The sequence below is a fragment of the Podospora bellae-mahoneyi genome (assembly GCF_035222275.1).
Source record: "Podospora bellae-mahoneyi strain CBS 112042 chromosome 1 map unlocalized CBS112042p_1.2, whole genome shotgun sequence".
NCBI classification, from domain to species: domain Eukaryota; kingdom Fungi; phylum Ascomycota; class Sordariomycetes; order Sordariales; family Podosporaceae; genus Podospora; species Podospora bellae-mahoneyi.
In genome coordinates this window covers 22,840-50,062 of record NW_026946360.1, presented here as the reverse complement: position 1 = coordinate 50,062, position 27,223 = coordinate 22,840, and the positions used below count along the sequence as shown (strand labels likewise).

Genomic DNA, 27,223 nt, shown 5'->3' with positions numbered 1-27,223 from the left:
TTTCGGGCAGATCTGTGTCTTTAACCCTATCCTACCAGCCAGCTCCTTCGTCCAAAATTTAATGCTCAAAGTTGGCAGGATAAGATCGCAAGTCAACTTGAGATACTGAGTCACAACAACGACATAGCACCATCCACCGAGACTGTGGTCATTAAGCCTCGAGATTTTGAAGAAGGTGAGTGACAACGATTCTAACCGCTTTTGACTCTTTCTGACTGACGCGTCAAAGACCACCTCCTCTAGTACTCGTCATGGCCGCCTCGTTGAAAGACGAACGCGACGTCTCGTCCAAGGGCGATGACACCGAGCAATCAAGAGGCACTAGTGCCGACCCCCAGCTTCACGACAACGAGAAACAAGAAGGAACAGAAGTGGCTGCGGCAGAAGTTCCTCCTCGCGTCACAGGCTGGAAATGGGTGTTGGCCATGTCGGCTGTCCTGTCCTCCATCTTCCTCTACGCCCTAGACAACACCATCGTCGCTGCCGTCCAACCCGTCATCGTCACCGAATTTGACTCGATCGAGAAGCTCCCATGGCTCAGCGTTGCCTTCCTCCTCGGAGCTACGGCGACAAACATGGTATGGGGCAGAATCTACAGCCAGTTCAGCTCAAAGTGGTTCTACATCTTCAATGTTGCCCTGTTCGAAGTTGGGTCCGCTATCTGTGGTGCTGCGCCCAATATCGATGTTCTCATTGCTGGACGTGCCATCTGCGGTGTTAGTGGTTCGGGATTGTACGTCGGTGTCATGAGTCTGATTGCCGTCACCACCACCATGGCTGAGCGCCCATTGTATGTCTCGAGCACGGGACTGACTTGGGGCCTGGGAATTATTCTTGGTCCTGTCATCGGAGGTGGCTTCAGCGAGTCTGCGGTTGGCTGGCGGTGGGCGTTCTACATCAACCTTTTCATCGGTGCCGTTTGCGCACCCGCCTACTTCTTGCTGCTGCCCAGCATTGATCCTCGCCCTGGTGTCCCCTATAAGCAGCGCGTCGCCGAGATGGACTACGTCGGAACCGTCATGTTGATGGGCGGCTTGACGTGCTTCGTCTTGGCCATCAACTGGGGTGGCGTCACCTATGCCTGGAATTCCGGCCAGATCATCGGTCTCTTCGTTACGTCGGGTGTCCTATTCATCCTGCTGGGTATCCAGCAAGTTTGGACCATCTTCACCACGCTCAGTCGCCGTATCATTCCAGTCCAATTCTTCCGTTCGAGAACCGTCCTTATTCTCTTCAGCGTCACCGCGGCATCTGGCGCTTCGGCTTTCGTTCCGATCTACTTCGTCCCTCTTTTCTTCCAGTTCACGCGCAACGACGGTCCGCTCCAAGCAGGAGTCCGGCTCCTCCCTCTGATCGTGGTCATGGTGGTGACCATTATCGCCAACGGCGCTCTGATGGCCAAGTTTGGGTATTACATGCCTTGGTACACCTTCGGTGGCCTGTTCGCCGTAGCTGGAAGCGCTCTCATGTACACCGTCACTCAGGACACGAGTGAGAGTGCCATTTACGGCTACACCGTCTTGATCGCTCTTGGTGTCGGTATGTTCCTACAGGCGTCCTTTTCCGTGGCGCAAGCGGTGGTCGAGCCAGAGAATATCCCTCCTGCTGTAGGTTTCATCACTCTTGCGCAGTTCCTCGGCATCACCATGGCGCTTGCCATTGCGAATTCCGTCTTCCTGAACGAGAGTGAAAATGGAATCGCGGCAATCCTCCCGGACGTGTCGCGGTCCGAGATTCAAGCTGCTATCGAAGGCACAACTGCTACGTTTGTCAAGAACCTGAGCCCAGAGGTCCAAAAGCAAGTCCTCGGTGCCATTGTAAGCGCCATTGGCAAGACGTATGTCCTTGTTATTGCAGCTGGGTCGTTGGTTACCGTGTTGAGCTTGTTCATGAAGAGGCAGAAGCTATTCACCACAGCTGGAATCGGCGCAGCGTAAATACACAATAGTCGGCGGAGGAGTGGGGACGTTTGTAGGTTTGCAGAATGAGTCTGACGGCTTGTGTTTGGTCGAGAGTACAGCGTGAGATACCTGGTAATATTGTGCGGGAGGTAAAAGGTTTGCTTGTGCGGTAATTGGTATCAATTTGAATTGTAGCTTGCATAGATTCGGCGTCCAGGTTCCTGTTTGATATACAATCTAGACCCTTAATACCCCGCTCCTAGCGACTGACCGATTCCAGCGTCCGCGACGGACTCCTCGGCGAGAATCCAGGGGAATTTGCTTGGTCAGCAACCGTACGAAGAAGTATCCTGAAATCACCAATCACTGTCTCCAGATAACCGATGTTAGCCCTTGCGAGAAGCGATGGCGTTCCCAGCGCTCGTAGCATCGTCTGGCCCTTGGTGCTGATGGCGTCCAATACCATTGTGGCGTGTTGTACGAGGTCCATGACGAGCATGGCTCTCAGATTCGGGTCGTTGATAAGAATCTCCTGCCCGCCAAAATTCAACTTGATGGAGCCGTCTAATTCGGCTCTGGAGATGTGGTCAAAACATGAATCTGTCTGCTGGAATACCGACATCATGCAGATCAGGTCTGTGCAGGTGAGCTGACAGGCGGCGCAGTCGACAATCTCCTGGCAACCCCTCATTACATCCCCGGTGACTTTGATGACTTCGTCGAGCTGCTTCTCCCGAATGGTGCTTTTGAGCCTGGGAACGAGAGCTGCCAATCCTTCCCGGCACGCGCAGTTGGGCGACGTGAAAAGCTGACTTGGACTAAGTGACGAGGCGCTGGCGGTGCTTGTGACACTTGTGGCCTTGGTGATATTCGTAGCAGTAGTAGTGCTCATAGAGGAAGAGACTGCCGTCGTGGTCGTACTCGCACGGTTGCTGCCTACTTCAAACGAATGTGCGGCATATGACAAATCCGGATCTAACGGCGGGGAAACGAGCGGGGAGTGAAAGATGGTGTCCAGCTCAGATGAAGTGGTCTGGGTTGCCAGCGTTAGCATCTGCTACCGATTTCGGGGTAGGCCTTGGTGGCCTTTCCACTTCCGGTTCAAAACCTACATTTAGACTAGGATCTATTGCTTGCCAGTCAAAGTCATCGAATGACGGTGGAATTGTGTCGGATGTCCAGTCGGTCATGATGTCGAGCATAGGCGGGTAGGTCATTGTGTCTAAGGGGGAGTGGTCTGTTGCGTCCATGGCTTCAAAGTTAAGTGACGTCGTCTTGGGTGACACTGTCTTGGGGCCGGTTTGTGGTGCCACAGCATCCGTTGAGGGTTGACGGCCGCTTCGTTGAAAGGGTTCGGCGGGCTCGGTATTTACATATCTACAGACGATGCCGCGGTTGGTGCAACGGTTGCATTCTTGCCGCCCGTCGCACTTGACCTTGGCTGCACGGCAGCTCTGGCAGGCAGTGATCGGTCGGCGAACCAACGGAGTTGCACCACGAGATCCTGAGCTGTGCCAATTGCGGATGAAATTGCGCGGGATCTCTCCTTTGCGCGAAGTGCGAGCGTTGCGGTTTGGGGACATTGTGTGTCGGTATTTGCGTTGTACTGCGCAGGTTGGGCGCAAGAAGGGGACGTGGCAGTGTGGCGCCTTTATTAAGTAGCTGCTCGAAACTGGCAACGCGAGCCTTCTCCCGCCGGCATGCACCCGTGAGGCGTGCTTCCACCCAGGTTGATGTTACACATGGAACGGCGGGACCCTGCTGGTCACGATTACAAAGCAGACAGTGCGAAGTGAGGCACACAACAACCCCTCATGTTCCATTTTCACTTTGCTTCTCAAAGAACTGACAATAGCCACCGAGTCTCCCAGCAGCATAACTACCCGTCAATGCCTCGAGTCCGAGGACCCTCGGTTCTGCATCATTGCCCAGATGATGTGGGGCCATCACCGTATTGTGGCACCCAATCAGGGTTAGGGTTCTCGAGGCGTGGCGCGCACTGTGTGTTTCGACCATAATCCTTCCATATTACTTGCGATATCGCCCCTCATCGCACAACACATAGGGCGGCCAACCAAATGCGACGCTTTTCCGGCGGTGAGAGTGCAAACTAGGAAGGTGATGTCATGTATAAGCACAAAGCGTCAGGAAGCGTATCCGTTTCGTTCATGCATAAGCTAGTGCTGAGATGTCGTATGTGATGCTATCTCGCAACCAACATTGAGCTCCTCACCTTGCCTCCCACGCTACTACCTCAACTCCGATCATAGCGGGCGGAAAGGAAGCTCGCAAAACGCCTCCCGAAGAAAGCTTAGCCTGTGCCCTTGTTATTCAAGTTCAACCCCACTCCTCGACCATGTCGCAGGCTACCTTGATCTTGTCCGTGATAGATGCTATAAGTGGTGTAAAACATAGGGCTGCGTTGAAGAACAGAAGGATCACGGCAGACAGCGCCTCTCATGCCATGCCAAGCCCAGGTGCAGCAATATTTCATAGTTTCTCGTACTAGCCGCATCGTGCAGGATATTGATCCATTCAGAATGGGGCCTTATCAGGAAGTATCTGAGCGTTATCCCCACTCAATTAGATCCGAGAGACCAAGACGACTTTGTGCGTATACTTTACAAATTATATTACTTCACGCTGCTTGCATGTGTACCGGGTCTGACGGTTCAAGGTTCGCCCCGCACATCGACTATCACAGCCGAGCAGCACGCTAGATACTTTATTAAATCCTTAACGTTGATCTCGGTAACCATACTACTTTGGAATACTTCGTCAACTCTTTCTATAGTAGGCCATAATTCACCACGCATAATCCCATATTCAAATTTACAGCAGTCTTGATTTGTTCAGTCGATAAGAGCCCCAACCGAGCCTCATTGGACCTCCCGACATCTAAGACACATTCCCATGGAGAGCGCTAAATCATCCTTTTAACAACCGCATATTATGGACAATTCACAGTAGCAGTCAATTTCGCTTATGTTGGTATTACCTCACTCTAGGCAAGTAGGTATTACTGATCCCTGAAATTTGCCGGGATTTTTTAGGTACTTACGGACCACCTCCGGGCGTTTATATATATCATCTACAACATGCACAAGCTATTTTTGAAAATTTACAGATAAAAATTAAGTAAGAACTTAGTAACAAAGCGAAAGATAGGTCTACTCAATTAGCGATAGTTTAAGATAATAAATACTATCTTAAGTTACTAAAGTCGTAATACTATTAAGTAAACAGCGCATGAAGGTAGTGTCCCATATAAAGTGCTAGGGTTCTAGCTATCAAACGTTTCTATTAAGAACCGGTTTAATACCTTCTATATTTTAGATTCGTTATGTGTTGATATATGCCTCTTACTCTCTCTTATTCATTTCAAGAAATTCTACTCCTTAACCTTCCATTTTCTTTTTCTCTTTTTCGCTGCCTGTTTTAGGTAGTAACTAGCATTGAAGGGGGCCTACATTATTCCTGAGTTTGACACAGGTAACCTCCCTAGGGTAGTTTCATTCATTTAGAGTTTTGTCTTTAATATTTATTTCTTCAGTCACTATCTGATTCATAATAAAAGCTGGAACGTCCGCACGTCCGAGTTGCCGTCAGCCGCATCAATAGGAATTATCCCTTAGCTGCTAGACTGTCAAAGCGAATAGCATCAAAAGCTATATATTAAGCAAATCATCACAGCTAGCGCGTACATATGTCTTTACCATAGACATATTTTTGGCTTTAGCCGCGAGGATAAAAGCCCGACGTTGTATTGGTTTGGGGTGCGGCCACAGGCCTGAGGGTATGAGTAAGGAAGTGGGGCTCTCTGAGGATTCGGGGGTTCAGGGGTCATGTATATAAACGGTCTGCTTCGGACATTCTATTTTAGACAGAGCATCGACTTTTATTTTCTTCGTATTTTGTGCCTTGCATGCGTGCAGGCAGTTCTGGCCCTCTGATCAGGCCAATCCGGTGCTTACTGTGTGGTCTGCGAGCCCACAGAGTCTTTTGTTTGTCCTACGTGAAGTGCGGCCTGCGAGCGAGCCACTGCCACGCAGGTGTGTTCATTCAGAGCCCTGTTGAGGGTATTTTTGTGGTGTTGTGGTTGTTTTGTGTGTTTTCTCACCATTTCAGTATATCCGGACTTGCATCATCTAAATGTATTGGTGTCGTGTGACCGGGAGCTTCCTTATGCAAGGCAAATGCCGGTAGCCCAAACCGCCTTAATGGGTATAAACACTTCCTTCGTCCATCCCTCGGGCCACCAGATCAGGAACACAGCTTCTGCATCACAACTTTTGTTCACAGCTATCATGATGCATTTCTCCCTCTTCCTCACTGGCCTCGCCGCAACCCTAGCGGCAGCCGTGCCCCTAGATGAACAACTCTTCGGCAGATCAGTAGACCTGGGCTCCAAACTTCACGGAGAAGACCGTCGTGTCCCTGCAACCGCCAGAGGCGACCCCGAAAGCAACGGCTTCCACAGCGGGTATTTTTACTCGTACTGGTCTGACGGCCGCGGCAGCGTCGACTACCGCAACTAAGTCAACGGGACTTACACGGCCACCTGGACAAACGTCCGCAACTGGGTCGGCGGAAAAGGTTGGAACCCCGGCGGTCCCAAGGTTGTCCAATACAACGGGACGTGGTCCGGCAGGAACGTCAACTCGTACCTCGCGCTATACGGATGGACCAAGAATAGCCTAATCGAGTACTACATCGCCGAAAGCTTCGGCTCGTATAACCCCAGCAGCGGGACTTCGCGCCTCGGCACCGTCAACAGCGACGGCAGTGATTACGACATCTACCGCACGCAGAGAGTGAACCAGCCTTCGATCGTTGGGCGTGCCACCTTCTATCAGTTCTGGTCGGTTCGCAGGAATCATCGCGTAGGAGGTACCATCACTGTAGCCAATCACTTTACTGCTTGGGAGAAAAGTAACCTCAAGTTGGGCACTCACGATTACATAATCTTGGCTACCGAAGGTTATGGAAACAGTAGTTCTTCTGCAATCACGGTAAAGGAGGTTAGTATAGAGGGGGTTCCCTGTCCCAATAAGCCTAACTCGAGGAGAGACAATAACTAAATTATAGAAAGGATATCAGAAGGGAAAAGCAAATTACGTAAAAGGAAATCAACCTCATGTAACTAGCCCCGAGATAGTACATACAAGAAAAATGTCGCAGTCAAGCTTTCTGTGATAAAAATTGCTGGACATTTCGTGTCAAAATGCAAATTTTACAATAGCAACGCGACTTCCATAAACGCACCCCAATTGGGTACCGTATGGTGCGAGAGGATTTGCAGTGAAGCAGGACAAGAGTGACTGCCTAGGTACCTATAATACCTACCTTGCCACTCTTGCTGGTAGCGCAGCAGGAGCGTGCAGGAACAAGAAGGCACGTCTTCTCTCACACCCGGACCCCAAACTCAATCCGCCGCACTTCCCAGGGCCCTCTCAAGGTAACCCCTGCCCTCCATCTGCGGCTCTAGGAAAGTTCGAACAGAAACGATATCTAAAGAGACAAGGAATTATAAAAGGACCACAGTTTACATCTACAGGCCTTCCAGCTTGATGAGATTTTCCACACTAGCGTATCCAGATGGTGCGCCTCGAGCCTCCTTAAAAAGCCGGTACTCGTCCCCAGCATAATACAAAACAAACGGACCCGGAGCTCCGACAATATCCCATAGTTTATCGCGACCTTCCTACTAACGAAATATATCTTATCGGCTAGGAACAAACCACCCAATCTTTCCCTTTCGAGGCACTCCAATATAAAACCCTTAAACTTCTAGCCTTCCAGTATCAACAGTTCGAAGGAAAATCGGGGCAGACTAATCATTATTATCCCGAATTGTCCTCGGTAAAAGGCAGACGCAGGCCTTTATGATCCAGTCTGGGACCCAAGAAGGAAGTAAAGAAGACAGTTTACCTCTCACCCTACATACATCCGACAGAATATCTAACGTCCTGTCTTGCAAAACGACCCGAGTTACAATATCCACCAAAAGCTTTTCCATAGTATTTTCAGGAGAGTAATCCGGCAGTATACCGTAATCCTCACGGACAAGACCAAGAAAAGCATAGATCCTGTCGCGGCCATCGCTACTCTGCAGATGCCGAGACTGAGACAGCAGATCCATCAAGTCGAACGGCCCAACCCGGTCAAATCGCAGTTTACTGATCACGAAAAAGTTAATAATATTATTTATATCAGCCACTTAAGCTTATCGCTCCGTTATAGCAGGTCCAAAGTAAGGAAAGTAGCTATATTTCTGCAGGGTAGGGAGCACCTCGGACAGTCGTTTCCACAGGATAGAGGATCGGCTATACAGGAGATAAATATTGGAAGATAAGATGAACTCTTGGTAGACCCAGGTCCGAGTCCACCAAGGACTACTAAAAACGTCGTATAAAGTAAACCAGTCGTTAAGGAATTACTGGTTAGCCAGGTTAGTAGAAATATAAATAGTATATATCTAAGGATTATACTAATAAAATTGATATAAAATTTGATAAGCCTTTACGAAATAACCGGATTTTCTATTAAAGTCACAATTTCTCCAAATGCACGAGAGATCACCTCCGCCAGTCGTCTTGTACAATGTGCATCCAGATCCAAGGATTGATCGACAGAGCGGAGAAGGCTTACGGAATACTATTGCCGAAGGAAGTCGAGCTGCGCATGGCACACAACCGCGGGTCTCGCGGCGGTTATCGCCCTCCTGCATGGGCAGACCCGGACCTAAGGCGGCGATCTGAAGAAGATAGCCTGCTGGAAGGAGCCCAGAATGATTCAGAGACTTTATACAGTCTAAAAATTTGGCTCTCGCTATATGTGTATCCTTACACCGCCACCACCATCCATTACGTAACCCTTGCCGCAGACTTTAGTATGATTGTATTGTTTCCCTTGAGCCTTACATCACCTACGAAGTTCTTTGGTACAGGAACGTCTGCCGCAGCGCATGTGGTCGCGCTTCCGCGGCCTGTTGATCTAACTACGACTTTCTCTATCCTCAAACGTTGGATACAACGTTGCGACGGCAACCATACATCATGCAGAGATGTCACAGATAACGCCTCCGACATGCCTAGACGCCTTCTCTCCGTCTTAAGTGCAGATATCTTTTCCCGATATACGGATTATGCCGGTCTCGACCTGCAGGCGCAAAGCGATACAATGCATTCAGCTACTGTTGGGGTGGCCCGGCCGAAGCTAGTACCTAAAAGAAATCAATAGTCGCAACCACCACCGATAACGAAAGTCGAATTTCTTTACAATTACTCCCAAAGACAATCTAAAACGTAGTCTCGGTTCTAAAAGAGCTTAGAGTTTAGTTCCTATAGGTCAACGCACTTTATATTATCCAGGACAACGATAGCGATAGAAACCATTAGATCGCTCGAATGGGGGCGATTTACGCGAATGCATATCTAACGCTATCGGCTTCTAACGCTAGTTACTGTGCTGAGGGCTTCCTCGAACGTCTATTTACCGAATATCGCGAGTCTGACTTCTTCGAGGTGCCTTTGCTTTTTCCAGGGGAAAGTGAGTTGATACTTGTCAAAGCACGCCGGGCAGGGTTTCAGAGCTTCTGGTCGAAAGAAATCGACAACTCTCCTTCTGGTTCCAAGACCGGGAGCCCCTGCATACAAGAGGCTGGACATTCCAAGAGACAGTTCTATCTCCACGATTGCTCATATACACATGTCTGCAACCGTACTGGGTCTGACGTGAAGCATTTTGGTCATGCGGGGATCCTGGTCCAATGCATTATCTTGAAGGCGTCTACCTAGAAGAAATGCTTGAGTTGCGGGAGATGTCTGATCGGCAGAAGCAATACATACAAAGACTTTCTCCTGGTGATCCGAATTCATCAGCAAAGATTTGGCGTTGGGGAACCATTATCCAGTGGTTTTCATCACGCCGGTTGACATTGGTGGAGGATAAACCTCTGGCCATTCACGCCGTTAGAGAGAAATTCACTCGCCATGACTCTAGCCTGCAAGACTACGCACTGGGCCTATTCCGTTCCACAGCTCACATGGATCTTCTCTGGCACACTAAATACGGAGCTGATCCACGGTCTGAGAAACTGGCTGAGCTTCCGAGCTGGACCTGGATGGCTTTTGATGGTGGTGTGACATGCCCTTCAAGTACGGAGGCCCACAGGAGGCAGGTATGATCAAGACGCACGATCGCTTCGAAATTCAAGCTTGGCCGGAGTGTGCCCAGTTCGGTCGACCGCTTCCAAACTGTTCATCTCTGAAGCTGGAGGGCCTCACCAAAGAGGTCGCTATTCCCCACCGGTTCTGGAAAAGCGGGTATGCGTCTGCCCAGGACATGCCCTGCTACACACTTCGCGTGCTTGGGTTACGCGACGAAGAGTGGGAGGATGACGAAGATAGGATTGGGCATATCACTTTCGATCAGTACCGAATGCCGAGCTCCAATGACGACTTTGAGAATAATCCGCCAACTCGGTATAAGAACCTTCAGGTACTCCTTATTACGCTGCAGAAAGAGCAAGCGGACAATACATCGGGTCTGTCCGGAGATGGGAAGGGTTTTGAAGCAGCGTACGGACTTATAATTGCGCCAGCATTAACAGTTGGAGGAAGATACTGAAGGATAAGCTTCTACAAAGGAGGAAGCAACAGCGTTTCCTATTTTCAAGATGGGGTAACAAGGGAGTATGTTTTCGAATGAGTACTCACCACCGGCATCAACCCACCCTTCTACCTAGTTCGCAAGCTGCGGCTGAGTAAAGAAACTCCTAAATCTCCCCCGGAACCCAAGACCTAGCACCGCTCTCGGGACCATTATCAACCGCCCCCGGCCAATGGCCCCCATGAAAAGGAATCCACGTCACCGGATACCCACTCTTGCACCCGTTATAGTTAGTCTTGATATGTATCCCGCTCCCCCTCCCCGGCGTTGGGGCTGTAGTTGTTGGGGATGCGGACGATGAATTGTCTTTGGCGACCGTTGACGGTTATGCTGCGGACGCCGGAGGAGAAAGGGGGTTTACCGCAGCCAGGGGAGGGGTTGGAGATTTGACGGGCTTGGACGAGATTCATATTGGCTGAGGTTTGTGGGGTGGTGCATGGGAGGGCATGGACCAGAGTGGTTGAAATGGCGAGGAGGCGGAGAGGATGGAGGAAAGGGCTACCATGATGGGAGGGCCCTGTGTGGTCCAGGGCTGGATGTGGAAGTGAGGTTGGAGGATGGGCAGTGTCAGTGGTGTAAGAACAACGATGTGGTGATTTATATAGGTAGATGGATGATCATGAGCCCAAGGCCACGTTGATGGGTGTCTATATCATCATAAGAATGCTATGCCAGGATTGGCGCAGAAGCAAAACATTTCACATTTGATATATTCATCACAGAATCGGCAGAGATTTGTTTTGTTTGGTAAGTTGATGAAGCTCATTCCCGGATGGTACCTAGTCAACATCAAATTCCCGGACAGCCTCCATCCGTGACCGTGGTGGTGGAGTTTAACCAGAAGACGGGACGTACCTGATTGGCGCGCTTTGTACCGCTGCGTCGTTTCAGGTTCAGTTGAAGCGACTACGACGTCGCTAATATGAACTGCCGACCGTTGGAGCCTCTCATCTTTGGGGCCGATGGGGTCTTGATGTTGAGTTTATGTCAAGTGAGTGTGTTGGGTCGAAGCCATTGGAGGACAATTGTTGACAGTACAAGAGTCGCCGCTTTGTTGCTCAAGGACGGCATTGTTCATAGGGGCGGGTGGAAAATTTGTTGTCTTTTTGTGGTAGAGATACGGTCGTCCATGAACGAGGTATATGACTTGAGATGAGCGCAACCAGGTACTGGGCAACGGGGGAAGACAGGCTCGGAAATCCTAGTTGGCCTTGACCAACGACAGTACGGCATTCACATCCTTCAGTCTCTGGAAGCCATTATCATGGAGAACATCTGGACATACTACCAGTTGGCTGCATCTGTGTAGAGAAAGATATTATCTATCAAGTCAGTAAGATATCGCTAGTCTTCACGATAATCAGTTGAACCAGATTGAAATCGGACCCCTAAGCCAAGCAGCTTCAAAGAGGTTGTAAGTCTCTTGTCGAAATTCCAGGTCATTTGTTGCGCAATAGCTATCCCTGGAATAAGGAACAATCGAGGTAGACTTGGAAGAAACAAAATTGTTCCGTTCCGGACCACTTCCACTCCGTTTCCAAATAGGTCAACTCTGTAAGCGCGGCTTGAGATTGACATATGTGCCTTAGCTTGTCCATACCTAAGAATGCTACGTGCACAGTACCAGTTGTTGCCCCTGGTTAGCTACCAGATCTAGAAGAAGCCCACTCTTGGGTCAACCGAGTACGCGAACAGCCATCACAAGCGCTTCAAATGGAAATCTACGGCAGTTGGGGCTTAGATGTAAAGTGAAAAGCATAAAAAGGGGCTACTCTCCCGGTCTTGTCTGTTCCAATCTTCTTCAGCTCATCCTCAACCCTCTATCACTATTACCCCTGAGAGCGCTGGTCACAATGCACTTCCCTACCATTACCGTGGCTGCCTTCGCGGTTGCTCCTCAGCTGGCATCCGCGCACTTTCTCTTTCCCCACCTGATGCTCAACGGTGTGCGCACTGGCGCCTTTGAGTATGTCCGTGAACACGACTTCGGCTTTATGCCGCACAACAACGACTGGATCAACTCACCCGACTTCCGCTGCAACGAGGGTTCCTGGAGACACCGCCGCGAGCCCAAGACGGCACAGGTCACTGCTGGTCGAGACACTGTTGGGTTCAACCTGCACCTTGACTTTGGCATCTACCACCCAGGACCGGTTACTGTAAGCATTTGACATCACTTTGTGTTACAAATACTGACGACGATCCCGTTCCCAGATCTACCTCTCCAAAGCCCCCGGCGACGTCCGCGACTATGATGGCTCGGGCGACTGGTTCAAGGTCTACCAGCTCGGCACGATGATGCCCTGGAACGGCACCGACCAGGGCTGGCTCACCCGCGACAAGAAGAACTTTCAATTCCGTCTGCCGTCTGAGATTCCCGCTGGCCAGTATCTGATGCGTATTGAGCAGATGAGTGTCCACGTAAGTCTTAAAGCCAATTCCTGGTTGTCGCTGCCTGTTGATGCTGACGGTTCTTTCTAGCCACCGTACAGGCAGAAGGAGTGGTACGTCCAGTGCGCTCACCTCAACATCGCAAGCAATTACAATGGACGCGCCCCCGGTCCGACTATCCGCTTCCCGGGCGGTTACAAGATCAGTGACCCGGCGATCCAGCTTGACAGCTGGGCTAAACCTCCCCCGAACTTTGCGCCCATGCCTGGCCCGCAGCTTTGGCCTAACTAGGTATCTAAGGGTTATGAGGGGTTACCTTTTAGCTCTGTGTCTTTGTTTAACGGCTATCAAGTCTAGGCATTGGATTCACAGTGAGGCGCAGCTAATCAATAGAATGAAGCTCTGTCACTCTATTTATCAAGTTCCAACCCTATCTCACCATGCCACCCACATTAATATCCCCTACGCTTCCGGCCTCGGCCCTCCAGACCCCAATCAACCACCCCAGCCCCAGGTAACACTCTCCCCAACTCCTCCACCTTAGCCACACCAACCACGATCTCCCCTTCCACCTTTGCCCTCCTTGCGTTCCCTTCAAACTCCCCAAAAAGTCAAAACACTCGCCCTGTCAGCCCCCAATTTCCACTCAGAAAGCTTTCCCGCAACCTGAACAGCCTCAAAGTTCTTAGTCGCATCTAGCCCAATAAACAAAGACTTTTCCTTCGCGGGATCAGTAACCACCTCGTCATCAGCCTCGGCACTAAAGCCCCTCCTGTTCCAAACCAACCAAATCCCATGATCCTGACCGAGAACATCAATCACCACAGCGTAGTTCGTCTCGGCTAATTCATCTCCCGTGGACGGTTTGTGGTATAGTTGCCCAACAGGGTAGACGTACTTTGGGAGAGTGGTAGACGAGGGATGGGTCAAGGAGCAAAAGAATGGATGGACTTTGGTTCTGTTGTCTACTTCTACATCGGTTTGGTGCAGGGAACTGACAATGATGGGGGGTACGGAGAGGGATAAAGCGCCTGCTTTGACCACGACGAGGTATTGAGTTGTTGTTGACTGGAATAAGGGGATAGGGACTGAGTTATTGTTCAGGGCATCGGTGAAGGCCATGATGGCTTGGAGGTTGGTGAAGTTGGCTGGCAGGGACTGGATCTTTGTCAAGGCATCAGCGGCGGGCAGTTTAGCTGGTGGGGAATTGATCTTTTGAAGGAGGTTGTTTTGGGTCCAGGCGAGGTAGGCTTCGGGGGAGCGGGTTTTGGAGCGGACGAGGGCGAGGAGGTCGGTGGGTAAGCCGTCTGGGAGTGAAAGGTTAGCCTGGTAAGAGATATGACGCGGAAGATGGGGGGAAGAAACCTTTCCGGATGGATTCCGTGATTGCATCTTTGATGGCCTGAAAGTTGGGATTGTTTTGGGTTGCCATGGTGTTGAAAGTGGGGATGTCAACAGAAAGTGGGTCCCGTGAATAGGGGTTCAGTCAGGGGTTAAGGGGTTAAGGGGGTCAGGAGTTGGCTGTGAGACATAAAGGGGGTATGTCGGATCTTGGAATCGTCTTTAAGCAAAGTGAACGGTTATTATGGATGGATGTTGGAAGTGTGTTCTAGGTGGTGAGAGAAGATGCCCGACATAAAGAACGAGCGAGCATATATATTACCTGGGCGCAAAATGTGGCCCTGGATTCCAATTCCTCACTGTTGGAGCTGCTCAGGTTACTCTATTGCGCCTGGATCATGAGCGCGGATATGTACTGAGCGGTGTGGTTGCATTCGATGGGGGCGCAGTCAAGTTCAGCTGTTGTGATGACAGCCATTCCAGAAAATGAACGCCCCTCGAGAGCGGCGCATTGACGAACATTCTCCAATAAAGTTTATCTATCACAGATAAAAACTGATCTTAATCCGAGTTGAATCACCATTTGCACCTCCTGGGGACAGGATCTGAGTACAAGGCGGTATGCGTGCCAAGTCTCAGGATGAGCTGAAAGTATCGCAGAGCACTCCTTGAATGATCCTTTGCTCAATAGCCAAGGTAACCCGAGTACCTTCCTAGTGTTTATGGTTAGATGTTACGGGTTGGATGGGCTTGATGCTGCAAAGTCGAGTCATATAAGGTCCCTTGCATTGGCGTCTATCTCTTCCTAGCTAAGCAAATCCTGTCCCATCTGCCAATATTATTGTCAATATCTCTTCAACAATACTCTTAAGTATGGCTGTCTTCAGAGAGCACCCGCGCATTTACAACCAAAGAGCCCCAACCCGGGCCGCTGCAAGACGACAGATCAGAAACCAGCCGTTTATTTTCCAGGACACTTGGCAATGTGCGCAAGATGCCATTCGAAACATTTGGCTTCTGTATCAAGACTTTCTCAACATCGTGTCTGCCGCTCAGATAGGTCACGGGGCCGGTGGAGTGCATCTTGATGATGCCGTAGATCTTGTTCGGCTTGGCTACTGGCTTGTACTCGGTCCGATGGGGGAAGTAGCTCGGGAACGTCGGTATCGCCTTGGGGGCGGCTTCCCCACCACGGCTGACCTGAACTTCCTTGACTTTCTCTGGGGAATTTCCGCTACGATTGAGACTATCGAGAGGAGAATTTTCAACGTTCCTAATGCCGAACAACTTCCACATAACGCCCAACACCGAGGGATTCTCACCGACATTAATCAATGGACTAATTCGGATGAGGATACTTCTCAAAACATCAGTGCTCTGGGGTTTCTAGAATTGCTATTACGTATTGTCGCTGATACATCGCCAAATTTGGGTATGTTGTAACTTCCTGGAAAAGTATCCACACCTTTATCTTTCTAACACGTCTTGGCCAGCCGCCTTTCGCAACTCGTTGAACAACCTCCTGACATGTCGCCCACGCAACCATGTATACCAACAGCGCGGCCTCCCTCGGGTCATGTTCGTTTGTGCCGGTGCCAACAACGGCACCCACGTCATCACCACTTCCAAAGACAACTGGTTCCACTTCACATCTCTCTGGGCGGCGGCCAATTATGCTCGTGCTCAGCGTCAAACCTTGCCGCCGATCGTCCTGCTCGGCGGGGGTGGACAGCCGGCATTCAATGTCGTCGGACGATCTGATGCCGTGTATCAAGAGTTCTACGACGCAGAAGAGGATGTCGCTCGGATTCTGTCGGACAATGCCGCCGAGATTATTAGATCAGGCACCATTACACTCTGGCAGAATCAAGCGGCGCGTTTTGCGAACCATGCCAATGAGAGGTGCTTGCCTATGACGGTTCCAGATTTTGCGGTCAAGGCGAGGTGCTTGAGATGTCAGGCTTTGTTTCGTTACAATGTCAATCATGCTGATGCGCCGGGGCTTGTGGGTGCGGAAGCTGACTGGAGGGCAATCGACGATTGGGGGTGGCAGTACTGTGTAACAAGGATTGGGACTGTGCGGAGACGTTGGCACATTTCTATTGTGTTGCTGCGAATGCGGCTGGTGTAGGGGGTGTTCATTAGGAATGGTATCTATCACGGTCTCCAGGTGTACTGTACCCATATGTTGCTCTATATATGGAGGGATCCCTGAGAGTATCGATCCCATATGCAACGATCATCAATCTCTTTGATCAAAACATCTGGAGTGCTTACTCCGCCACGGTATTGGGCAACATTGAAATATTGACTTCAGGTGGTCTAGGTGTACTGGAGTGAAGCCTTTCAACCTTTATTGGTCAGTTATCCGTCGTTCTGCAGAAATACCTCAGGGACCTATGCGTGAAGTTGGGTGCCTGTCCATTCCGATCGGCAATGAGGCACGACAGCATAGGCACCAACTTGTCCCTTCTTGATTGTCAACCAGACAAACCGACACAGGAAGCTCCTGTTCTTGGAATCTCAGCGACAGAAGGAGAAGATGTCCGGCATGCAGGCCTTTTCACTCGCCTGCGGCGTCATGCAGGTCATCACCTTCGCCGAGTTGACATTCGCGACGTGCCGCAAGATTTTAAAGACAGGCACACCAGACCCAACCCTCAACGACCGAGTTCAAGACCTAAAGGGGTTCTGCGAAATAGTGGAAAAGCGGTGCACTCCACTTATCCCAATGAAATTAAACGCCAACGAAACAAAACTGTTGGCCATCGCTACCAGGAGTGTGGGGGCGGCCCAAGAGCTGGAAGCGGAGATTGCGAAGATATGCCCTTCCTCCTCACGGGGAAAACTTTCGACTTCATTACTAGAAACTATGAAGGTTTTGATTCATCGGCGGAAAATTGAAAAGTTGGAGAAGACAATGATGGATGGGTAAAAGGCTCTGGAAACAATCTGTTGGCTGATATCTGGTAAGTGGTCCTGGACCTACATGTTCGGCAGCCTGGCCGCGACACATCCATATCCACTGGAGAGTTCTAACATGAAGATTCAACAGTACTCAGGGAAAGGCTCTTGAGATCCAGGCTAGTCGAGGCTTTTCTGGTCTGGAGAGTACTTTGCAGCACTTCATCAACGCTCGCTCGCAAGGCCACACGCAGTTAACAGAGCTGTTCAACAACGAGTTCGGTAACCTCAACACCAAAATAGCTAGCGAGTCCACACACACACGCCAACATGTTTCCCAGCTTTCTACGCGACTGCAAGAAGAATCAGCTCTTCTCGCCAAACGTGACGACCTGCAACGGCTTTTAGCAAGCTTGAAGTACCCAAGCATGAACGAACGACGGAACAATGTCACCGATAGCTACATCACAACGTTTGAGTGGGTGTTTAGAACATCAGCCAATGCAGAAACATCCGACGACAGTTCTTCTGAAGGCTCTGGGCTTGACGATGTTGGATCTGACGGAACTAGCCAGTATGGAAGCGACATTGAGAGCGTACATGAGGATTCGAGTGACGAAGAAGAAGTGTCGGTTGGTCTCGTTGAATGGCTTACATCCGTCAATGAACCACTTTTCTGGATTAGTGGCAAGCCAGGATCTGGAAAGAGCACATTGATGAAATTCCTGCTCCACGATCACCGGACAAGGAGACATCTAGAGCTGGCTTACCCTGGAGCTCTAATGATCTCCCACTTCTTCTGGCTGGCTGGCCAAGAGATGGAACGAAGTATCAGGGGACTCCTGTGCTCTTTGCTATACCAGCTGGTTAGCGAACGTGTGGAAGTCTACATTGATATCGTCCGGCAGCTTGGCTCCAGCAAAGCAAAGTCAAAGGAGGTTTACACTGATTGGTCAACAAAGGAGTTGCGGGAAACACTTCTTCATGTTCTCGCAAGCTCGTGCGTACCGGCCCTCATATTCCTCGATGGCCTCGACCAAGTCGATCCTTCCGACGGATCTTTTGCACTCTTGCAACTTGTCAATGATATATGCACGCTTCCAAACATGAAGGTTTGCGCATCGAGTCGCCCGGAGGTAATCTTCAATCGGCAACTAAGTATAAGACCGTCGTTTCGAGTCCAGGACCTCACAAGACGCGACATTAAAAGCTTTGCCAAGGAGCAGCGGCGATCTTGCACAGCTGCCAAGTTTGAGCGTTCAGATTCATTCCGTGATTTGATCGGCGAGATTGCCTACAGGGCAGATGGCGTTTTCTTATGGGCGGCGCTGACCGTGAAAAGTCTTCAAAGGGGTTTAGTTCATGAGGATTCACCGGATGAGCTTCAACGACGACTGGACGCTTTACCCGACGGCCTGAACGCACTGTACCAGGATAAGTGGAACCGGCACAATGAAGATAACCAGGTGTATCGCGAAGAGGCCGCGAGGTACCTCAACCTCCTTCTCAATCACGATGAGTACGGTGTTGCGTTTGGAGGGTGCTTTGGACCGGACGGGGGTGCCACTGCCATATTCCTAGCCAACAATGCCGCGTTCCGATCTGCGATGATAAACGATCAAAGCAATGTTGCCATGGCTGGTGATCAGTTCATCAAGAGTCGTTCAAAATTTGGGAGGGAAATTGTGGCCCGATCTGCTGGCTTGGTTGAAGTCTCTGAGTCCAAGCCAAACGTAAGGCCGAAGATCAACTTCATCCATCGCTCGGCCAAGGACTTTCTTAAAGAAACCGTGCAAGGTCAGCGATACTTAAATATGACAGCTCTACACCGGCAGATCGTACTTTGAGCCTCATGGAAGCCTATCTTGAGATGGCCGCTTTTTTCGACCCCAAAGGTTATGTATCCGAAACCGTCCCTTGTGGCAATGAGAGTCTCGTCTCAGTCATCAGCCAGCTATCTTGGGGCATGAGGTACGAGCAGAACCCTGTCTCACTATTCGTTTCAGGAGCTTCTTCCATAAATGGGACATCAATGGAGCTCAAATATGGGGTCAATTTCATATGCTTCATTCACCAACTCCGCCGTATTTCCCAGAAATCTCGATGGTTCTTCCAGGCCCTCTCTGCTTTACAAACTACTTTCCTTGGTGTAATGGCACAATGGGCTCCTACACCGTGGTTCATACATGACATCGAGCATAATGAGAAAGCCTTTGGTTCATTTTCATCAAGCTACCGGACTTACCTGCTATTCACTGCGCTGCACACACGGCACGCGTCGTCTTTCTTGTGGTATTCAATATACGAAAGAACAAAACGCCTCAGAAGTTCTTTCAATACGGTGTCTTATCTGCTTCGTACTGGAAACATCATTCCGAGTAGACGCGCCGTTTCGTGGCAGGCTTTGTTTCAGGATAAGCCACCATTGCTATGGAGGACGACCACGATGTTTGCTGCCTGGCTTGAGCTTGTCCTATTAAATAGCAGGATGGGACTTGTTGTAGACGGTTTCAATGACATGGAACTTCTCGTTAATGTTGTCAAGTTGTGCGAATGGTTCATCACCTTGGGAGAGGACGACAGAAACAGAAAAATCTTCACATTCACACGGGGTGACGACAACACCAGTCCCATTACGCACTGGATGGAGGAATCTTATACAGGCTTCAAAGACGGGCTCAAACACTACCCAGGTGAGAGGTTCGGGCTTCTTGTGAACGTCAACGTAGCCTTCCTTCTTGGGTCTTTTTGGGATTGGGCTAGAAATATTATATTTAGTATTAATAGTGCGGAAGATAACTCAAACCTAGCGGAAGGAACTATTATAATATATTGGAAATAGTTTATGGCGGGCTAGCGTTATAAAAATGATACTATTCCTAAAAAGTATTATACTCTCGGTTACGAATATATATATATATATTATTTCTTTAATCGACTAGCCTAAGCTAACTGGTTTGATGGCAGTTTATTAAGTACAAGTTATCCAATATACTTAGGACAGAGGGCAAGCAGATTTTAAAAAATAAACGGCTAAGTGTCACAGTTAACCCAACGGCAGGTCGTGCAGTACGTGGGGCGCGGGGCGTCCCTAGCCAATCATTAGGGAAATCAGGAGGCAGCCAATCAAGGCTGGCCAAAAGTGCTATGGCGCCAAGAAGCACGAGCACTCTGCAGGATGCAAGATGCTCGGGATGATAGCACGACGAGCACTTCGCAGGATGCAATGTGCTAGGAGTGATCGGGGCCGTAGCAGGGCGAGCACCTCAGGGCCCCGAGGTCTATATATACGGAGGAACTGGCTGGTGTGGATAGACAGTTCCGCAGTATGCAATACAAGTCACAATCGTTGGTATCTAAACTGTTGTGATCGAGACAAGCCATTGTTGTACGCTGTTTAGCTGTACCGAACCAGGATTATTTAGAAGTAGCCTTTAACCAGTATCCCTTTCAGAGGTTCTGGATAGGGGTTCGTCATAATTATACTTAAAACTTATATTTAAAATTATTAATATTAATAAATCTTTAATTAATTTACTTAATATATTTTTTAAAAAAAATAATATTAAAAGTTTTCATAAATTTTATATATACATAAAAATGAAAGAGTTTTATAAATAAATTCAGGCCTTTATATATTTTTAAAAAGGTATTATTAATAAAAAATGAAGGTTTAAAAATATTATATTATATTCCTTAATATTAAAACCTTCTTTATAAAATTTAAAAAAAAAATTAATAATATTCTTAATTTTTTTTATTTTTATTAAAGGCCCTATATATTATTTAATTATTAATCTTTGAATCATTTTTCATAACTTTATTATTTAAAATATTATTAATATAATTTATTCTAATATAACTTACCCTTCCCCTATTTAAACTCCTCATATTAAAGCTATATTAAATTAGCCTTAATTTAATCATATTATTATTATTAAATTAAAATTAAAGTTTTAGAATATGATTTCATAAATGAATTATATTTAAATTAAATATTTTAATTTGTATAATTAAATAGTATTATGTATTATTATAATTTCTATTAATATAATGTATATTTTAATATTTTAATAACAAAAATAATTCTTTATAAAAAGTATATTTATAGTTATATAATATATTTAAAACTAATATGAAAATATTTTGATAAAATATATATTATTTATTAAATTCATATATAATCAAATATATAAAAATAATTTGAAATATATTTTAAAATTTATATTATATATAATATATAAGCTTCAGATATTAAAAAAAATCTAAGCTTCTACTAACCCTTACTTTAATATATTTATATTAAATTTTAAATTACTTTTTTACTACTTTAATATAATTAATAAATAAATTAAAATAACTTTTAAATTAAATATTATTATTATATACTCCTATCTTTCTTTTCATTATTCACTTTTATTATTTTTTAAAAATAATATAAAAATATGTGTATCTTTAATATATTGAAAATTAATTTTATAAAGTCTATATTGAACTACTATATTTTCAATGTAAATTTAATATTTCTTTCATTATTCATTAATTATATAAAAATAATTATTTATTTTAAAAAATATTTATAACGAACCCCTATCCAGAACCTCTAAAAGGGATACCGGTTGAAGGCTACTTTTGAATAATCCTGGTTCGGTATAGCTAGACATTGTACGATAAGATATCTCAATGTAAATATAAAATGCCGTGAATATAATTTGAATTATATACTGCGGAACTATCTATCTACACTAGCCAGTTCCTCCGTATATATAGACCTCGGGGCCCTAAGGTACTCGCCCTACTACGGCCCCGATTATTCCTAGCACTTTACATTTTACAAAGTACTTATCGTGCTATACCTTCGATTACCCGTAGCATTTTACATCCTACAGACTACTTAGGTCTCTTAGCGCCGTAATACTTTTAGCTAGCCTTAATTAATTACTTTCTAGTTTTCTTAATAATTAGTTAGGGACGCCCCGCGCCTTATATATTACGTAGCTTACCGTTAAATTAACTATAATATAATACTTCTCTTCCTAGGTCGACGTCCCGGCAACTATATTCTTAAAATAATCTTTAATCCCCTTTTCCTATAGTACCCCTATAATAAATTTTTTTTTTTTATCCTACCGTTATATTTAACCGTATAAAGAAACCTATTTATATAAATACTAACCGTCGCCGTAATTAAATACTTTTCTTTAAAAAATTCGGCTTTATTATACCCGAATATACCTATTATAAAAAAAATAATTTTAAATACGTAGCTTCCTTTCGATAGGACCGATGCCTTCCGTATATTAAGTCGAGTCGCTCCTACTATAATATTTATAGTATAGATCGTAAGTCTTTTTTTAGACTACCGTACGCTTCTTTACTAACCCTATAGTCTATCCTTTTATTAAGGAGAAAAAACGTTTAGATACCGAAAAATAAATTACTTTAAGTAAGTTCCTTCGTTTTAAAGTATAATTACGTACCTTCGAAATACAAGCCTTTATTACCTTTCGTCGCGAATCTCGCCTCTTTAAGGAAGAAGAGAGAGAGTCCTCCGTGCGGCTTACTATCCCGTATAGCTTACCGGTAACGAATACCTCCGTTACTTTTTCTTTTACTATTACTTTTACTTTAACTTTTTCCTTTTTAAATCCTACTTTAAGCCTTAATTAATTTACCGATCTTTCTTTTAATTCCGGTATAGTTAGTCTTTCTTTCTTAATTACGTAGGATACCGCTAATAATATACTTTTTACCTTTTAAAGTAATTAAAGCGTATAGTATTATTTATATTTAATCCTCTTTATACTTTTTAACCTCGTAATATAGTATATAATATATTAATTATTTTACTAAAAGCGTAAGTTCGAATTTTATTAAAGTTTTTTTAAACTTAAGAGGGCCCGGTAAAGTCCTTTTACGCTTAAATTATTTTTTATTTATTTAGATTTTAGTTAATTTAAATATTATTAATAAAATTCTTTTAGTTTTTTTAAGTAATTAAAATATATTTATAGTTTTTATAAATTATTTATAATTAAATATTTTAATTAATTAATTAAATACTTTAAATAATCTTTATTAAACTATAAATCTAATATTTTTTTTATATCGTACTTTTTTTCTTTATCCTCCGCCATAACCTATATATTAGCCTTACTTACCGGTAATACGGGCTCCAGAAACGAGATATAAAAAGTATATAATTATAAACGTATCGTACGGGGTAACTTTAGTTCGAATACCGTTTCCGATATTTTCCTTTTAACCTTAAACGGGCTTACTCGTCTATAATCTAGCTTCTTACTAAGTCTTTTAGTATATAAATTATATATAAAAAGAAATATTATATTTTTTTTTTTAAAGCGAGGTCCTTTAAGCCTTTTAATATTATAGTATTTCCGTATTTTTTCCTTTATAAACTTTAGTTTTTATTTAAATTTACCGTAAAGTATATATATTTTATTTATTTTAATTCCGGCCCTAGGTACTTTAACCGTAAGTCCTTACCGTAAGTCTGCCTCGTAATCGAAGTTCGTAAAAAAGGATATAACTTTCGTAGTTTCCGTTAGCAATATATTATACGCTAATTATACTATAAATAATAGTTTAACCTAATCGTTTTATTTAAAATTAATATAATTCTATAAATATTATTCTACAATTTAGTTAAGCCGCTCCGTTTAACTATTTATTTAAAAATAATAGGCTAATAACACTTTATTTATTACTCTTAACTTCGTTATTAATATTCTTTAAAACTTTAATATAAATTTAATATTATAATCCGTAATAAACCTTTTTAATTATATATATATTACTATAATATACTATAATATTATATCCGTTAATTACTTTACCGATTAAATATTTTTATATAATAAAAAATATATTTATTTAATAAGCCTATTAATTATCGTTAATATACTATTATATTTAACGCTAATTACTATATTTTTAAACTTTAATAATTTAATAATAAAGTTTATAATAATTAAACTCTATAGCCGTTTTACTATTAATAATAGCTTTAAAAATCTATAAAGTTTATACTTTATAACCTTCGTTCTTTCGTATATATAATATAATTAAATAGCTTCCTTAACGTTATCTTTAATCCTTAATTAATTAAAGTACTATTTAATTTTTTTTATAATTTTAGCGATACCTATATATCCTCCGAACTTCGATACGTAAATATTTATTACTAATATTATCCGATTACTTAACTTTACGTACGTCCGATTTCTATACTATAGCCTTCCCTAATTATTTTTTTAAATACCCTATAGCTTTAGTTTTTCTTACTAATATTATTTTATAATATTAATACTTAATTTCCTTTAATATTTATTAAAAGTAACTTTTTTCCGATATATTATATAATACTTTATTTACAGTTATAATAAATATTTAAAAATATTATTAAACGCCTTTTCGAATAATAATAATAACTCTTTAAATATATCCTTATAGTAATCGGTACGCCGGTTAAATATATTTACTTTAATATTTTCCGATCCTTTCTTATAATTAATTTAGAAATTAAATTCCGAAAGGAACTCTAACTATTATATTTACCGTACATTAAGGATCTTCGTAATAGTAAAGTACCGTAGATTTTTATAATCCGTATAGACCTATATTTTATATTTAATATTATTAAAATATAGCTTTTACTTTTCGAACGTTTCGATAATAGTAAATAATTTTTATTATAAATTAAATAGTTTTAACGTATTTCCTTAAGCTTTTCGAAAAAAGTTATTAAATATAATTTATTATTATTATTTTTTTATTTTAATTATTTACCGATTATATAGTTTAATATATTTACTTTAACTTTAAATAATCGATTAAGGTTTAATAATTTAAGTACCGGTTCCTTTAAAATAATCTTTTTTAGTTTTTAAAAAGCTTATTTTTTTTCCTATCCTTATTAGGATTTTATATCTTTCTTAATTAAATAATTAAAACGTTTCGCGATACTTACGTACCCTCGAATAAATATTTAATAAAAATTTATAAACCCTAAGAATTCTTTAACGTATATTTATAATTACGGTGTAAGTTAGTTTTTAATTACTATAATTTTTTTAGGTTTTATACGAACTTTACTTAATAATATTAAATATTTTAAATATATTATTTTTTATATATAGAACTTACTTTTCTCTTTATTAATTAAAAGTCCGGTTCCGTATAGCGCGTCGAGTATCTTTTATACGTACCGTTTATATTTCTTTAAAGTACGTAAGTAAATAAAAATATCGTTAAAATAATATACTATTATTTTATTAAAGTACTTCCGTATTATATAATTAACGAAAAATTAGAACGTCGCGGGCGTATTAATTAACTTAAATAGTATTATAAAATACTCGAAATAATTATAGGGTATACGAAACGCTATTTTCTATTTATTTCTTTCTTTAATCCGTATATAAGCGTATTTAATAGGCATATCTAAGCGTATAAAGTATCGTACTCCGGTTAATTAACTTTATAACCTAAATATTAATAGTAGCGGGTAATTATTTTTTATCGTTTTGTTATTTAATTACCGGTAATTTATATATAATTATAAACTATTATCCTTTTTCGGTATAAAGAAAATAAAATATTTTACTAATAATATAAATTCTTTAATATAGCTTTTTTAAATTTTCGTTTAAATATTTCTATAGTTCTTTACTTTACTTATCGTTAATATAATATACTTTAAATAACTATAGTTTAACTTTTCTTTTTAATTTAATTTTATAATCTTACGGCCCTCGCTTTAAAAAGCCCCTCTAAATATTTAATTATAAAGGCTAAATATTTTTAATATTCTACCGGTATTATTTTTTTTCTCGCCCTTCTTTATATTATTATAATAAATATATTTATTAACCTCTAATATTTTTATTAACGTTATTAACCTTACTTCTTCGATTTTATCGCTTATATCGATAAAGTATATTATTACTTCTTAAACTCCTTACGGTAGTACCGTAAAGGATACTTATTTTATACTTTATTCCGTACGTACTTTTAATCTTCTATCGTTAATTAAATATTTTTAAAGTTTTTTTAATTATAAATAATTACTATCTTTTTAATCGATATTTAAATTATAATTTTTATATTATAATTACTTTAAAATTATATTTTTCGAGGGTCCTATATTTATAATATTAAATATAATTAAAATTATTTTTCCTTCGACTATAATATTTAAGGGTAGTATTTTCCTATAAACCTTTTACGTATAAAATAGTCTTTATATTACGATTTATTCCTTCTTTTTTTTTTTTAATATTTAGGCCTAGTATACGAACTATAACGAAATTAGGTTTATTTTTATATCATTATTTATTAATATTATTACTTAAAGATCCTTTTATTATATAATAATTTAAAGGCGTTTATTTCTCTTACCTTCTCATATATAATAACGACTTTACTAATAAACTTTAGGTTGCTTTTTATATCTTTACTTTATATCGATACCTTCGAAAATACCGTTTATAGTTCGTTAAAGGTTAATAGCCTTTACGAAAAGCCGCGAATTGTTTTTTAAATAGTTATATTATTTAAAAATAATTTTTTATTCCGGATTAATTAATAATATAAAATCTTTTAACTATACCCGGCTAACTTCTTCTTATTTTCTATCTCTTATTTCTTTAATACTTTCTTGTATCTTCGTCCGATAACGGTTTTTTATTTAATTTTATATATTTTATTTTAATAATACTACTTAACTTTCTCCCGTAGGTATATAGTATAGTCTAGGCTTAAGTACTATCCTAGTATTATTTCCTTTAAAGAGCATATATTATCGTCCGTATTTTAATTTTCTATATACTCGACGTAGTATTTTATATACCTAAATACGATTTATATAACCTAAAGGCTATTCTTTAGTTTAACCGGGTTTTAAATTTTTTATAAAAATAGTCGTTTAAATCTTTTTATTAAGCTTTTTTATTTAATTATAATTTTTTAATTAATTATAATTTACTTTCTTT

The 27,223-nt window shown here is 43.1% G+C and overlaps 8 protein-coding genes across 8 annotated transcripts; 6 read left to right on the top strand and 2 right to left on the bottom strand.

The window, feature by feature from the left end:
* Positions 1–251: 251 nt before the first annotated feature.
* QC761_0024710 (uncharacterized protein) lies at positions 252–1,937 on the top strand (the record flags this gene model as incomplete). The annotated part of the gene is made up of 1 exon (XM_062872139.1): positions 252–1,937. One exon carries the CDS (start codon positions 252–254, stop codon positions 1,935–1,937), a length of 1,686 nt encoding a protein of 561 aa, XP_062735970.1.
* A 223-nt stretch (positions 1,938–2,160) lies between these two features.
* QC761_0024700 (uncharacterized protein) lies at positions 2,161–3,484 on the bottom strand (the record flags this gene model as incomplete). The annotated part of the gene is made up of 2 exons (XM_062872138.1): positions 2,161–2,934; positions 3,014–3,484. 2 exons carry the CDS (start codon positions 3,482–3,484, stop codon positions 2,161–2,163), a joined length of 1,245 nt encoding a protein of 414 aa, XP_062735969.1.
* Positions 3,485–6,208: 2,724 nt separating this feature from the next.
* On the top strand, positions 6,209–6,982 carry XYN2_2 (Endo-1,4-beta-xylanase 2; the record flags this gene model as incomplete). The annotated part of the gene is made up of 2 exons (XM_062872137.1): positions 6,209–6,332; positions 6,441–6,982. 2 exons carry the CDS (start codon positions 6,209–6,211, stop codon positions 6,980–6,982), a joined length of 666 nt encoding a protein of 221 aa, XP_062735968.1.
* Positions 6,983–10,049: 3,067 nt separating this feature from the next.
* Positions 10,050–10,532, top strand: QC761_0024680 (uncharacterized protein; the record flags this gene model as incomplete). The annotated part of the gene is made up of 2 exons (XM_062872136.1): positions 10,050–10,483; positions 10,526–10,532. 2 exons carry the CDS (start codon positions 10,050–10,052, stop codon positions 10,530–10,532), a joined length of 441 nt encoding a protein of 146 aa, XP_062735967.1.
* A 1,895-nt stretch (positions 10,533–12,427) lies between these two features.
* QC761_0024670 (uncharacterized protein) lies at positions 12,428–13,256 on the top strand (the record flags this gene model as incomplete). Its single annotated transcript, XM_062872135.1, has 3 exons — positions 12,428–12,733; positions 12,789–12,995; positions 13,056–13,256. 3 exons carry the CDS (start codon positions 12,428–12,430, stop codon positions 13,254–13,256), a joined length of 714 nt encoding a protein of 237 aa, XP_062735966.1.
* A 161-nt stretch (positions 13,257–13,417) lies between these two features.
* Positions 13,418–14,572, bottom strand: QC761_0024660 (uncharacterized protein; the record flags this gene model as incomplete). The annotated part of the gene is given in 3 exon segments (XM_062872134.1): positions 13,418–13,564; positions 13,584–14,272; positions 14,331–14,572. The coding sequence occupies 3 exon segments, from the start codon at positions 14,395–14,397 to the stop codon at positions 13,418–13,420; spliced, it is 903 nt and encodes a 300-aa protein (XP_062735965.1). The 5' UTR covers positions 14,398–14,572.
* A 607-nt stretch (positions 14,573–15,179) lies between these two features.
* QC761_0024650 (uncharacterized protein) lies at positions 15,180–16,437 on the top strand (the record flags this gene model as incomplete). The annotated part of the gene is made up of 2 exons (XM_062872133.1): positions 15,180–15,738; positions 15,800–16,437. The coding sequence occupies 2 exons, from the start codon at positions 15,180–15,182 to the stop codon at positions 16,435–16,437; spliced, it is 1,197 nt and encodes a 398-aa protein (XP_062735964.1).
* A 411-nt stretch (positions 16,438–16,848) lies between these two features.
* On the top strand, positions 16,849–20,887 carry QC761_0024640 (uncharacterized protein; the record flags this gene model as incomplete). Its single annotated transcript, XM_062872132.1, has 3 exons — positions 16,849–17,237; positions 17,362–18,943; positions 20,882–20,887. 3 exons carry the CDS (start codon positions 16,849–16,851, stop codon positions 20,885–20,887), a joined length of 1,977 nt encoding a protein of 658 aa, XP_062735963.1.
* Positions 20,888–27,223: the final 6,336 nt, after the last annotated feature.